Source organism: Metopolophium dirhodum, chromosome 8, assembly GCF_019925205.1.
Source record: "Metopolophium dirhodum isolate CAU chromosome 8, ASM1992520v1, whole genome shotgun sequence".
Classification (NCBI taxonomy): domain Eukaryota; kingdom Metazoa; phylum Arthropoda; class Insecta; order Hemiptera; family Aphididae; genus Metopolophium; species Metopolophium dirhodum.
In genome coordinates, this window is record NC_083567.1 from 8,862,595 (window position 1) to 8,877,019 (window position 14,425).

A 14,425-nucleotide genomic window follows, 5' to 3' on the forward strand; every position below is an offset into this window, starting at 1 on the left:
ATAAAATGCGGCTAAGCAAAATGTGAGATATAAATGAATAGAGCCGAATTATTATTACATAATAAAAGTTTGCCAAATGCTGATAATATATAATTTTAATGTTGCATAAATAAATATTATAAAGTGTATTAAATAGAAATATAAAATCCCTTACCACTACATTTGTCTAAACATAAAAAAAACTGTATTAAATAAATATAATAACATTGCAATGTGGTGAGTATAATTTAATGAATATTACGTACATATTGTACAGAGTGTATAACAGGAAGGTCTGGCAAATAAAATAACTTTGTTTCTAATCAATATTTAAAATTGTTTTTTATATGTATAATTTAATGACTCTTGTGCTATGGCTACACCACTTAACAATATAGAAGCGATACTAGATCAGCTGATCGGGCCACTGTATCCCTAAGGCACGATGTAGAGAAAATAAGGTGACACCGATACCATATCTTTCAATGGTACGATCATCGTTGAAATATACAGCTTATTGCATATTGACTTGGATTGTTATCATTAGAAACAAAATGGCTGCGCAAAGGGATATCACAAATATTAAATTGTATTATCATAAACAATACGCCGACAAAACCTATCAAATTCAAAATTCCCGCGCATATGTACCTGATTATTATTGGCTCCCTTTAAGCTGTCATTTTTGTTTTTATCATAAAATATTTGATTGAGAATGGGTATATATTATCATAGGACACTATAGAAGCAAAACTCGATCAGCTGATTGGGGTCTTGGTTACCTATGATCTGAAGTCTGAACCTACGAAAAACATGAAAACGGTTCCACGCACCAACACCATGTTAGACCCATTGTTACCAATATTATGAAAACGGTTCCAAGATTATGGGGTAGATAGTGGGGTATTCTACGCGGGGTCAGCTTGTTTACCATTCCCTATTTCACGTATGCCACGCCCCCCTGGCGATTGTTTCAAGGCCACAATCGCCCGATTCGGCCAATTTACGGAATTTCATACCCCTGATATTATAGACCTTATAATTAGGGCTGTGAATTTAATGCACTAAAAAACCTTAAAAAATGCATTAAAAATGTCAAAAATATGCAATAAAATATGTACTTAAAATGCAAAATATGCACTTAAAATGCAAAAAGGAATATAAAATGCCAAAAATTATAGTATAATATTGTACCATCCGTACTAAAAATATCACCGCCAAATTCATTGACGTACTTTCGTAATGTTGACGAGAAAAGCGGTTTTGATTTCGGCATTTTACAGTTAACACACTTCATTGTACACTCGCGAACGCCGAATAGGTACTAAACGATATTATACTGAAATACCTACTAGGCTACTAATAACTTAATCTGGAAATTCGTGACTGATATACGATATGCCACAATAACTTATCTAAGTTATCTAGTTGTCTAGCAATTGCCTTATTTTATCGAATCGTTATCTTTACCTAACCCGTATATAGCGTGTGACTTGTGTAAAATATTATTTAATAAAATATAAATTTGACATAATATATACAGCCCGTGTAAAATAAAAAAAAAATGTTTTCAAACAAGTCAATTGACGGAATTTGATTAAAAATACTAGAAAATGAACTAAAAAAGCAAAATATGACCTAAAAATGCGAAAAAATGACCTTAAAAATTAAAAACGTCAAAAAATGCAAAAATATGCAAAATAAAAGTTTTATAGATGTTATTACATAATTCAAATTATGTACTCACAAAGCTATGTTTACTATCACCAAAAAAAAATGCACTTTCCTATGAATTCACAGCCCTACTTATAATATATTCATAGACGGATAACGGGCTTAGTTCCAGCGAGCCCACGTGAGTGCGCTGTTCGACAATTAGTTAATACTCAATTACTATACCCACATCCGCAATAGAATTTCAGGTTGTGCGATCGGGTAGGTTAGGATGTATCAATCGTACAAGCACAGGCACTAGATAAGGAACCCCTACATAATTTACATTGTTATAACGAGTGAAGTTCAGCTGTGGACGGCCGCCAATTTGTCGGTTGGTGAAACATTTCGTTCATTATACAAAATGTATTAGGAATAATAGCGTTTTTAATGGTAAAATAAAATAGTAAATGTAAAATAATTTGTATAAAATATATTTTTTTTTGATACCAACAGGTTTAAACTTTAAAAATAATAAAAAACAAAACAAGATCAATCATAATTAATCTTATTTGCCATCTGAAATAGGTACCATAAAATTGCCAACCGACATTGAAGCTTCATGGAGAGAGTTCGCTATCTAGTACTACCTACCAATATAGAAATCGGTGTGTACAGGCGGTGTCACCTTATCTTCTCTACATTGTGCCCTATGGTATGATGGCCGATGGGACCCTAGGGACTCCAAAAGTTAAAACCGTATCATAATCTGATAGAATATTCGCAACGTGTACATGGGCGCCCATTGGGGGGGGGGGGCAAGACAGGGCACTTCCCCCCCCCCTGGAAAAAATTTTTATGAACTTTTAGCTCAATAAATATTACCACAATATTACCTTATTACCGAGGAAATTTGTTGAAATCACTTTTAAGATATGAAATAAGTATAAAAATATACTCATTTTTACCGTAACATCATAGATAGCTAGATAGGTCGTAGTCTGTAGTTCGTTTACGTAAAATTATTTATCACAGATAATTTGTGGTAAATCCATAAAGATCACAATATAGGTACTACAAATATTTTATCAGACAACATTAACTGCATTCTAGTCGTCTACTTTCTGTGTGACATTATATTTAGTGCTGACTGCTGAGTGTCATTAGTGATTATTATTTTTTTAAATTTTCAATTTTTACTATGGATATTTGATCGTTTTTAAGTAAAAAAAAATCTGATGAAGATAATGCATCTGCTGTGCTTGAGCCACACACATCGAAAAATACAAGTATTTCTGCTCAAGTAAATTCAAACCCGGAATGTTCTACGTCAATAAATACGGTACCTACATTAACTATTAATTATACGCCAAATGATTGTGAGTCATATCCAGATTTAGGATTTTATATTAATAAATCAGATTTATCAGATGAACTTAAATATAAATTACTAACAAAACCATATGTTCCTTCTGATAATTATGATTTTAAGAATGACAGTATTGCACAAAAAAGGAATTTTAGAATTGAATGGCTTAAACAATATCGATGGTTAGTTTATTCTAGACATTTAAAAGGTGGTTTATGCAAACATTGTGTTGTTTTTCGTCCTGTCGTTAAAAGAGGATTATTAGGAGCGTTCATTGTAAGTGAATTTACCAAGTATAAAGATTTTCATTTTCACGCAAAAAAACATATGCAATCTGAATGGCATACGGATTTGGTTTCTCAATCAACAGATTTTTTAAAAATTATGTCCAACAAAGAAAAAAGTGTTACAGATCAATTAAATATTGCTCAACACTCACAAATTGAACAAAATAGAAAAAAGCTAGTCCCTATTTTGTCATCAATAATATTTTGTGCGACACATGATCTAGCAATTAGAGGCAAATTGAGCTGTAGTGGAAATTTTCATGATTTTTTAAAGTTTCGTGTTGAATCTGGAGTTAGTGTTCTGTCTGAGCATTTATCAACATGTCATAGTAAAGCTAAATATACCTCACATCGCATTAAAAATGAATTAATTTTACTATTAGGAAATGTATTATGTGATCAAATTGTTCGAGAAGTAAATAGTAGCTTAAGTTTTTCACTGTTAGCCGACGAAACTTCCGATATTGCTGGCATTGAACAACTTTCGATTGGTGTTCGTTATGTTGATAGTTCAAAAACTATAAGAGAAGAATTTATAGGATTTAGTGCACTACAAACATTAGATGCAGTTGGTATAGCTACTTCTATTTTGACTTCTGTTGAAAAATACGGTTTGGATATGAATAAACTTGTTGGCTTGGGTTTTGACGGGTGTTCAGTAATAGCTGGAAAAGAAAATGGAGTTCAGAAAATAATTTGTGATAAATATTCTAAAGCAACATTTTTCCACTGTGCTTCGCATAGACTCAATCTCGTTGTAAATGATTTGAATGCAGTGACAGAAATACAAAATACTGTAGGAGTAATTAAAGAGGTTATTAATTTTTTTCGTGAAAGTGTACTTCGTCGAAAATTGGTTACAAATATACCACTTTTGTGTGATACTCGTTGGTCTGCGAAATATAAATCTATTCGCATTTTTGCTGAAAACTTTATTAATATTAAGTCAGTTTTAGAAAAACTATCTCATAATAATGACTCAGATTTTAAAGTTAGCACCACTACTCGCACAAAAGCACACCAACTATTATGTGCGACATCAACATCACAATTTATTATATCTTTAAATATTATATCCAAATACTCAGCTCAATTAGAACCAGTTACAAATAAATTGCAGGTAAAATCTATTGATTTATACTCGGTCCAAAATCATATTCAAGATTAATTAACTATATTTAATAATAATAGAGAACAATCAGATATCGTTTTTAATGATATTTTTAATAACTCCGTATTTATGGCAGAAAAAATTGGCGCAGATATTAAAATTCCACGTATTACATCCAAACAAAGAAATAGATCAAATTACGAAACCGATTCTGCTGAACACTATAACAGACTCTCTATTTTTATTCCGTACTTAGATTCACTAATATCATCTCTTTCACGACGATTTTCAAGTACAAATAAAATATCATTCTCAATAAGTCTACTGCATCCTACATATATTAAAAAGTACACCATTAATGATTTCAAAGAAAAAATTAAGCTGATTAGTGATCATTATGAAATTGAAAATATGATAGAGGAATCTAATATTTGGTATCAGTATTGGATTGATAAAAATTTTACTGACTCCCAGTGTGATGAAATTTCATTTGTTGATTTATTGGCTCATTGTGAATATTATCCTGCTATTTTTCAAATACTTAATATTTTTATATCACTGCCTCCGACAACGTGCACAATAGAAAGATCGTTCAGTACATTAAGACGAATAAAAACGTGGCTTCGCTCGACTACAGGAAAAGATCGTTTAAATGAGTTGTGTATGATGAGCCTTCATCGTGAAAGAATTAACGCAAACAAGGATAATTTCATTCAGGATGTCATTAATATGTTTGGAATAAAACGAAGAAATTTGCAGTTCTTATTTACTGATACCGAATAATATACTTAATTATATTATTTAACTTATATTTTTTATAATCTAATATAACATGCATGTATACATTTATATGTAAAAAATAACATTAAATCTTTATTATCTTATATTCAAAAAATTTTTTATTTTGACCCCCGCTAAAATGTTACCTATGGCAGCCCATGAACGTGTATCCTTTTTTGATGGAAAACTATAGAAAACGGAAACATACCATTGATCACGGAAGATGGTCGTTTTAATTTATTCAAAGTTTTTATGTATGTTATTGTAAGTTACAGTATTATATACATTTTACTATGAAATATTGTTATTTGACATTTTTTAAACAATTTATGATATTAATATGAAATATTTAATTGATAACGTATGCCATGCCCCCCCCCCCCCCCATTCACAGACACCGTGTTCAAGGCCACAGTCACCCAATTTGGCCAAATCACACAGTACCTAGTGTCTATACCCTGTCTATACGTATTATATACCATTTTTATTTTTTTTTTTGATAATGAAAATAAAAAAGTTAAATTAAAATTTTTTTAAAAGTAGCCAATTTCTTAATTTGGTTTTCAGAAGAATATTGATTTTAAAAACATTTATTTAAGTCATCTAGTTTATTGCTTATGATTTTTAAAAATGTTCAAATTAGGTATTCGTTAATTTGAAAAATACATTGTTGTTCTAAATACCAGATTTAAAAAAAATTAAAATTAAAGCTTTAACATTTTAGATTTTGAGTGGAGCGAATGAATGTATTGTATTTACAACTAGCTGAATATCCCGGTTTCGCCCGTGAGCAGTTTTTTTTTGTGGCAAATTCCTTATATGGTATAGGTATACGTATACGCTATACAGGACTATAGGTGTATCTCAGTTTTAGCGTAAGTGTACCTCGATTCACGGGTAAATTGGCGTCATTGTACCTAGCTTTGTAAAATAATTCAACCTAGATTGGCAACCGTTAGTCGTGGATTGGATTTAGCACTCGGTATATTTTTTAACATGGTTTAAACTACTTACTCTACAATTTTCTGACATTTCTAAAAACAATCTTTGAGATTATCGTTAAATTCAATTGACTATTTGTTGACTATATAATAGCTACACACATACATTTAGTTTTAGGATATAGTTTCTTTATTCGAGGCCATAAATGAGACAATTTCATCATCTTTTACCTGATGTGCCCGAGTAACCAATGGCAACGACTTATTAATAAAAAAAAAATAATCTCGACATTTCGAAATTTCAAGTGAAGATTCCAGACAAATTTGTCTACCTTAAATAAAAAAAAAAGTTTACTGGAAATTTTAATAAAATTTGTTTTATTATACGCCCATAGCACAGGAGTCAATGCATTTTTTTCACACTGATTTCTATTTGATAAATTTGAATTTCGATTTAATGAATAATATTATGATGGATGCAAATGTACATCATTATCTTTATATTAGTAATATTATGAATAAGGAAATATAAGTTTGATCCATTTATTTTAAATTATATGTAGGTATAGGTTATAAAAACGTCCATATTAAAATTACCTAATCGATACATATTTTGTCGATAATCACTATTATAATATAATAATATAGTGTTATATTTCTTACAATATAATATCAATTTTATATTTTTAAATTAAGACAAAATTATTATTACCTATTTTTTGCAGCTTATTTTCTGCACTATAACATATTTTAATAAATATCAAAGCTACTGTTATTAAAACTTTATAAGAAAACATAGTTACTGTCTCGATAACGACTACAATGAACGAGTATTAATTTTACTTTGCAATTGCAAAGAATATAATATGCTTCATTTCAGAATAGGTAAAAATAATATAATATTTTGTGCGTTAATTATAAATTAGGCACAACTAACAACTGAGTAAACATTTCATGAAAAACGTCTATTGCTTATATATTTTAATTCAAAATTTGTTTTGTGGTTGTTGCTAGCAGCTCAGATATTGTGTAAAAAACACAATTACATATGTGCACAACTGCATTTTTTAAATTTAATATTACGTGTTAAACTCTAAACATCGAAATTAAGGTTTTTAATATAATCTATTTCATTGTAAAATTAAACAAAATTTAATCAATTCATTGAATTTAAATCTAAAAAATGTAATGAACTTAAAGAGGGGTACAACTGTTGAAAATTAAATGTTTATAAATTGAGTAGAGTAGTAGACCCAATATACTTTAATAGCTCCGTTACGCTGGCACACGCATATTAGAATTTGAATCGAAATTTGGGTCAACGATTGTTAAATCATTTGTGCAGGTTTGTAACCACAAAATTTTAATTTGTACAACCTCCCAAAAACCACAAAATCCATAACAAAAACGCGGGTGCCAGTGTAACGTTACGCCAGCACCAGCTTTTTTAAATATTTAACTTAACGACCAGAAATCTGCGTCAACGATTGTTAAATCATTTGTGCAGGTTTGTAACCACAACATTTTAATTTGTAACGTGTAACGGAGCTGCAATATAGCATATTATTATGATACAATAGAAATTGGTTGAAAAGTTTATTCCTGTGTAAGGTAGGTACTTTCAGCATAATAAAAGTGTAACAAAACGTACAAGTATCTAATTTATCGGTTATGTATGGCAACAGGTAGATTGTTGAGCGAAGACCAGTTCAATAAAATATTAAAAAGTAAGTAGATATTTTTACCATTTCAGACGTGGTATAACCTTTGTACATATTGAACACACTATAATATGTATATGGTAGGAACCTACCATTATTATTGTATATAGACACAATATAAAGGCTGTAAAAGAAAGACTTGACAAATTAAATAACTTTTGCTCTAATAAATATTTAAAATTTTTTTTTTATTTATATAATTTGTAGCTCTTGTGCTACTGTACGTATAGTGTAACATTTTAGATTCTGAGCGGAGGTATTAATTTTACAATGATGTGCGTTTTTTTCTGATTTTTTCTGATTTATGTTGTTGTTTTTTTTTTTAAGTGATTTTGTCTGTCAAATAACACGATTTTAATTTAAATTATTAGGTTTATGAGCGATGCATTTGAAAAGGTATACTAATGCTTTATTTTCTCGTATTATTTTTTAATGCTATCGGCGTGTTTAACACGTCATAATAATTACATAAAGGCTGTATCTTGGTTTAGCGGCCGAAGTCAAAGTTTAGAAGTTTCACCGTTTGATAAATAATTATGATAATCAGTGTTGTAATTGCCTTTTCACCGGTTTGGTGGCCGGAGAGTTCACGTGTAGAGGATAGCATAGTCGACAATAAAATAACGCCAAAATATCAAATTAATTGTAATTACAATAGACACATCATACAACTTAACGACTAAGACTCTTAGACTCGTGAGCAAAAGCCACATCGCAAAATCAAAATCGAAAATTAAAAACGACCCTTCTGCGCCGCACAAGCAGCGCATGTCCCGTTGACTATAAAATATAATAATAACACATATCATTATTGTAAATGATATCCGACACACTAGCTTAACTGCATTATATATTATAGATACACTGTTATTGTTTACTATCGTTTGGATTTCCAACTCAGAACTCCCTCCCCACCAAAATAAAAAAAAATTGTTTTGATATACCGTTAGCGATATCATATAGGTATACCTATATTACGGGAACAACTGTTGTACAAGACATGTTTGTAGCAAATGTTAATGGTTATTAATACATAACGTATTACATGCATACAAACGAGAAATTTAATTTTTTGTTGATTTTGGCTGTCATAGACAGGGATGGCCTGGGAAAAAAATAGATTTATTTTAGAAAGGATCATAGTTGTTTTAAAGCTGATTGGAAATAGAGGGTTACAGAGGAAACCGAAACGAAGGTGCTCACTCTTTAAACAATAAAATATTAGATCACGGAAACTTTTTAGAAATTATGATATTACTTAGTAAATATGACCCAGTTATAAATGAATACTTTAATACCATAATTTCTAAAAGCGAAACAAAGTTTCTTGCTGGTAAGAAGGGACGTGGAAATGTATCAACGTTTTTATCAAAAAAAGTGGCAGGGGCAGTGGCAGTGGCAGTAGGGGCATATTGATGTTACACTGGGAAATATTAAATATTAAGTTAAAATATTAAATATTAAGTTAAAATATTAAATATTTAGTTGTCGTTTTTACAAGTTTTACTTGTAGATATAATAAGTGAGAGAGTGTGTGTGAGCACACCATTACACTCTGGGGAAGTAAAACTCCTTTCATAAGTAATTGGGCCCATAAAATAATAAGTGAATTAGAGAGAGAATGAGAAAAATCAATACAATAAAAAATTATGTAGTTCACGATAGACTTTTTGTTTATTAATGGTTGCCGTTAATGGTTACTATATATATATAAATAAATATTACAGTTTTGACCCCCGCACTTTACTTCTTGTACATGAATTAGTGGTCGTGATAAGCTGCTCGTTTTCATTTCACTATATCTTAGTCCGTGCACGGACTCTATACTGTATAGAGTTCAGCGGGTGTTGTAGATGAAAAACATAAACCCGGGATCACATGTGACGTGTCCCCTATAAAGTCTATATAAAGTCCCCCCTCACTACACTGAATATTTATTTTGATTAAAACCACGTTTGTAGATATTATTATACAATGATAACACTTTCGTCTGGTATATCGACGACTAAGCGTTTTACAATCATAGTTTAAATCTCGGTTACGCTTAACCCACTGATTTTATCGGTCGAATTTGGTGGTTTAACCTTAGTTTAACGATTGTAATACGGGCCCTAAGCTGGCATCTTATCAACAATATGAAAACTCAATGTCTTGTGACGTCATGATCTAATAAATTACCACGACAACCTATTGATAATCAGAGTCAGTACCAACATTTTCTACCTATTTCCTATTTCATATTTTAATTTTAGATTTAATTAGAGTAGTAGGAAGGTACCTACTTTAATATTCAGTAATAATATTAATTAAATAATATTATATAATATAAATACTTATAAATGATTGAAAATGTGAATGAAATCAATAGATCTATTATTTTATTATGTGGTAAAACATTGCAATGAATTTTTTTTAACAAAGTCGAATTGATTATTATTTTTGCATTTATTACCTTTTCAAGCAACACCTATAAATGTGTTATTTAATAATTTTACAAGGAAAAATAAAAACATAAAAAATAAAGAGTCTTGTTTTAATTTCGATTTGTCATGCCAAACCGAATCAAATTTTAAAAATAATTATTGCTAAATTAACAATAAATATGTAAATAAATAAAAACATAGAGCTGGTTTGTATAAATTATTTTCAAATAAAAAATACACATAATAAGTTATAAACCTATTACGTTTGTATGTGCTAGGTAGATACTTACTAGTTACTAAATAATTATATAGACATTTTTTTCTTAGTTTTATTTGCTATCTTCAATTCTTGGTTTGTAGTACAACTCTACTGTTATATATACTAATCGTAACGATTTAAACATGGAACATAAAAACTATAAAACCAGAGTTGTTATGTTTACAACATTATGTTAAAAAAGTTTGTATAAAACATGTTTAAAACATAAGAAAAAAACTCATTGATTTTGTTTTAACAGGACAGTGAGGATTATTAATAATCATAAAAAGTATGCCTAAATTAATCAATGATTTTATAAAATAAATAATAAATAATTTTTTTAATTTGCTTTATTTTGTCAGTGATCAATGTCACTTTATAATGTATATGGATTATGGATGTAGACTTGCCACTTGGTCTCTCATATGATACCATTTAAAAAACCAATGCTGTAGCAGTAATGTCCATTAATAAAAAAGGTGTATTAAAAATAAATATTTTTGGTGAATTTTAAATTAAATTAACCTATGGAATTTTTTTATACTGTGGGATACTTTTAGGAATGTATTGATATTACAATGATGTTATTTTTGAGTCTTTATCTGTGTCTGCGTCGGGGAAAACAAAAAAACAATTAAGGAAAACCGAGAATTTTTATGCAAAATCGGTTTTTCTATACACCATACATTTTTAAAATATTTTGAATTGTTTTGAGCTGTTTACAGAGATTTTCAGTTTCCACAATTTTAGGTTTTTTTCTATACAAGTCAATAAAATTGTATTCGTTAGGTCTAAAAGCTTGAAAGTTTAATACAGGGGTGTCCCACCTTTTGTGAAGACTGGGCCATATCATATGGGTAGAAGTTGTTGTGGGCCACATACTTTTTAATAGAATACATTCAAATTTAATGATTAAATTATATTCTATGTTACAACAATACATTTTTTTTTTAAATTTTACTTAAATGAATAATAAGCTGAAATATTTTTGTAATAATAATAAAAAAATAAAACTAATGTGAAATTTGAAAACGCTTTTATTGCGAAAGTAATGAATCAATATCCAGATCGATTGAAGTTGTGGCAATCCTTAAACAACTTTCAAGATGCTCTTATTATTTATTTGATATAGTGCACCGATTCTTCCTCTTGGTGTTTTTTGTTCTTGAAAACAATAAATTGTACGCAAATGTAGGTATTTCTGAAAAGCGAGGACATGAATAATGCATGGTCATGGAAAAGGTCATGGAGGACTGGATATGTTTCTTTGGGTGGATATAATTTGCGCACATAACTGTATGTCTGTACTAGATTACATGTACTTAGCAATAATTCTATATAGTTATTTAAAAAAAAATTGTAAATTGCTTCAGTGTTCTCTTCACTAAGAGCAAGTCGGAGGGATATTGAGTTTTTGAAAATTGTTCGAGGTTCAGCCTATTTTGGGCATCTAGTGACAATGTGGTCGATCGAGAGGTTCTCCTTGCATGTGTTGCATACTGAAGCTGGTTCTTTGATGATGAGGAAAGAATGGGTGCGGTGTGTGTGACCTATTCTTGCTCGAGTTATAATGGCCTCGTCTCTTCTTTTAATGCTACAAGGGAAGTTCCATTTTTTGTTGAATGGTTTGATGTTCCTTAGCTTATTTGAGAAGGGGAAGAGAAATGTTGAGGTTGATGGTGTCGACCGAATCTGCGGATGTGGTTAGGTTTAGTTTTAAGGCATTGTGAGGAAGTGTGTCTTCATTTGCGAATTTGTCTGCTGTTTCGTTGCCAGAAATACCGACGTTTGAAGGAACCCATAAGAAAGAGCATGTTTTATTAGTTGTTGATATCAGCTCCTCGATATTCTGTACTAGTTCATTCTTAGAGTAGGGATTTAAGATTGATTTTAGAGCCCTTAAAAAGTCACTTATGATAACGAAAGAATCAGAATTTGAGGAGGAGGGGGCGATTTTCAGGGCTTCGAAGATAGCACGAGTTTCCGTTGTGTAGAGTTGGTGCTGGGAGGAAGTGAAAATTTACGATTTTCATTTCCTGTGATTGCCGCAAAACCCACTCCGTTGGTATTTTTGGATGCGTCAGTGTATATAGCCATATAGGTGTACTGCTGGAGTATTGTTGTGTTATGTATGCTAAGAACCCCTGGCTATTTATTATATATAGAATATATGTTATTAGTAGTAGTAATATTGTACGCCACTGCCAGCCTAAACGGAATGTGCTTAGCAAACCCTTTCGGCCGGACGGAGCAGCGACTCGCTGTGTATAACACAGGCAAAGCAGCCTTAATTTAGAAGCAGAGCCTTAAGATCGTCAGAACCTCACATAATATTCGGAACATTTTATATTAATTGTATTAATTTATAAACATCTGCCATTATTTCGGACATCTAATAAAGTTAAAGCATTTTCTTTTCAAGTTGTGTTGTGACTAAATTTATTTGTGACTGAACGCCCAAGAGCGTTCATAACAGTTGGTACATTATTTCCAAGAAGAGATTGCGAATGATAGTGCTGTCAGTGGAGTGTTTACCTATTACCTATTACAAGTAGGTTTTTGAGAAAAATATAGGGTATATTGTCAGGCCCAGGGCTCTTGCTGTTGCAAGATTGTAATGTCGAGGTAAGTTCTGGCATATCGAAGGTTAGGTTGTAGTATGCATTGCTATGACTGAGTTCCGGAACCTCGTTGTTGGCATTCCTGTATGCAATGAGGTCAAGATCGTAATTTTTGTCACTGTTGTTCTTTCAAAAGAAACGTGCGAAAGATTCAGAGGCATTAGGAGTGAAAACTATTTTATCCTGGTTGTAGTGTAATATATCAGGAATTGTTTTGAAATTGTGTCCTTTGATTGAATTTATTTTGTTCCATATTATTTTTGAAGATGTTTTTTGATTTTTTGAGGAAGTGAACTCTTGCCATGAGAGGGATTTGCTATTCTTAGTAATAAAACGAGCTCTGGCCCTTGCGTTTTTTAAAAGCATGTGGTCCTGACAGGATTTGGTTTTTTTATAGCGATTGAATTTCTTTTTATAGTTTTGTATGGCCTCGTGACAGTCTTTATTCCACCATGGAACGTTTTTTTTCCTGGAAATAGGATTGATTTGTTGGCCGCTTCTATAATGATGTCTGTGAAATGTTCAACTATTGAGTTGATTTTAGTCTGATTAACACTAAGATTGAAGTCTATTGGATTGTTGCTTAGGTCATGCACAATTAATTCAGAATAGAGCTCCCAGTTGGTGTTTTGGAGGTTCCAATGAGTTCTTAGTTGGGCGGTGGGGGGGGGGGGGAGAATGATTGAAGTATTGGTTTCCTATTGGTCACTGCTGTTATACGATGTCAGTACTTGCCATTCAAAAAGTGATGCAAAATTGGAGTTTGTGATTGATCGCGGAGAAGGTGGCGGTGGCAATGTTGTGTCTTGTAAAGTCATTATTGTTGAGGAGAAAAAGGTTCTCATCGTCGAGAAATTCTTCAACCGCTTTTCCACGGTCGTCCGTGTGGGAGCAACCCCATGCTATATTGCGGCTGTTGAAGTCGCCTAAAAGTACGAAGGGTTTGTGGATTTGCCGTATGATATCTATGAGATTTTGTTTTGAGAATGTTTTACTGTTAGGAATATAAATATTACATACACATAAGTGTTTTTGAAATTTGACTAACGTAGCTACTACATCAATATCAGAGTGTCAAGGGATTTTTTCGCTTTCGAGAGAATTACTAATGAAGGTAGCGACGCCTCCGCTTGCCCTGTTGGCGACAGATCTGTTTTCATAATAACCCGAGTAATTTTGTATGTGAGCAGTATGGTTGTCTTTAAGGTTGGTTTCTTGGAAGCAAAAAAATTGTGGTTGGAAATTGTAGACAATACGGTTAATATAAGTTGAACGTTTGTA

General features: G+C 31.2%; 2 protein-coding genes and 1 pseudogene across 2 annotated transcripts; 2 read left to right on the forward strand and 1 right to left on the reverse strand.

Moving 5' to 3' along the window:
* Positions 1 to 211: 211 nt before the first annotated feature.
* On the forward strand, positions 212 to 4,456 carry LOC132950708 (zinc finger MYM-type protein 1-like). The gene is made up of 2 exons (XM_061022245.1): positions 212 to 216; positions 2,857 to 4,456. Exons 1-2 carry the CDS (start codon positions 212 to 214, stop codon positions 4,454 to 4,456), a joined length of 1,605 nt encoding a protein of 534 aa, XP_060878228.1.
* Positions 4,457 to 4,528: 72 nt separating this feature from the next.
* Positions 4,529 to 5,182, forward strand: LOC132950709 (uncharacterized). Its single transcript, XM_061022246.1, has one exon. It carries the CDS (start codon positions 4,529 to 4,531, stop codon positions 5,180 to 5,182), a length of 654 nt encoding a protein of 217 aa, XP_060878229.1.
* A 6,460-nt stretch (positions 5,183 to 11,642) lies between these two features.
* On the reverse strand, positions 11,643 to 13,962 carry LOC132950718 (uncharacterized; annotated as a pseudogene).
* Between the last annotated feature and the right edge of the window lie 463 nt (positions 13,963 to 14,425).

Coding starts and splice junctions, on each gene's coding strand:
- LOC132950709 (XM_061022246.1), top strand. CDS start 4,529: ATGGCAGAAAAAATTGGCGCAGATATTAAAATTCCACGTATTACATCC.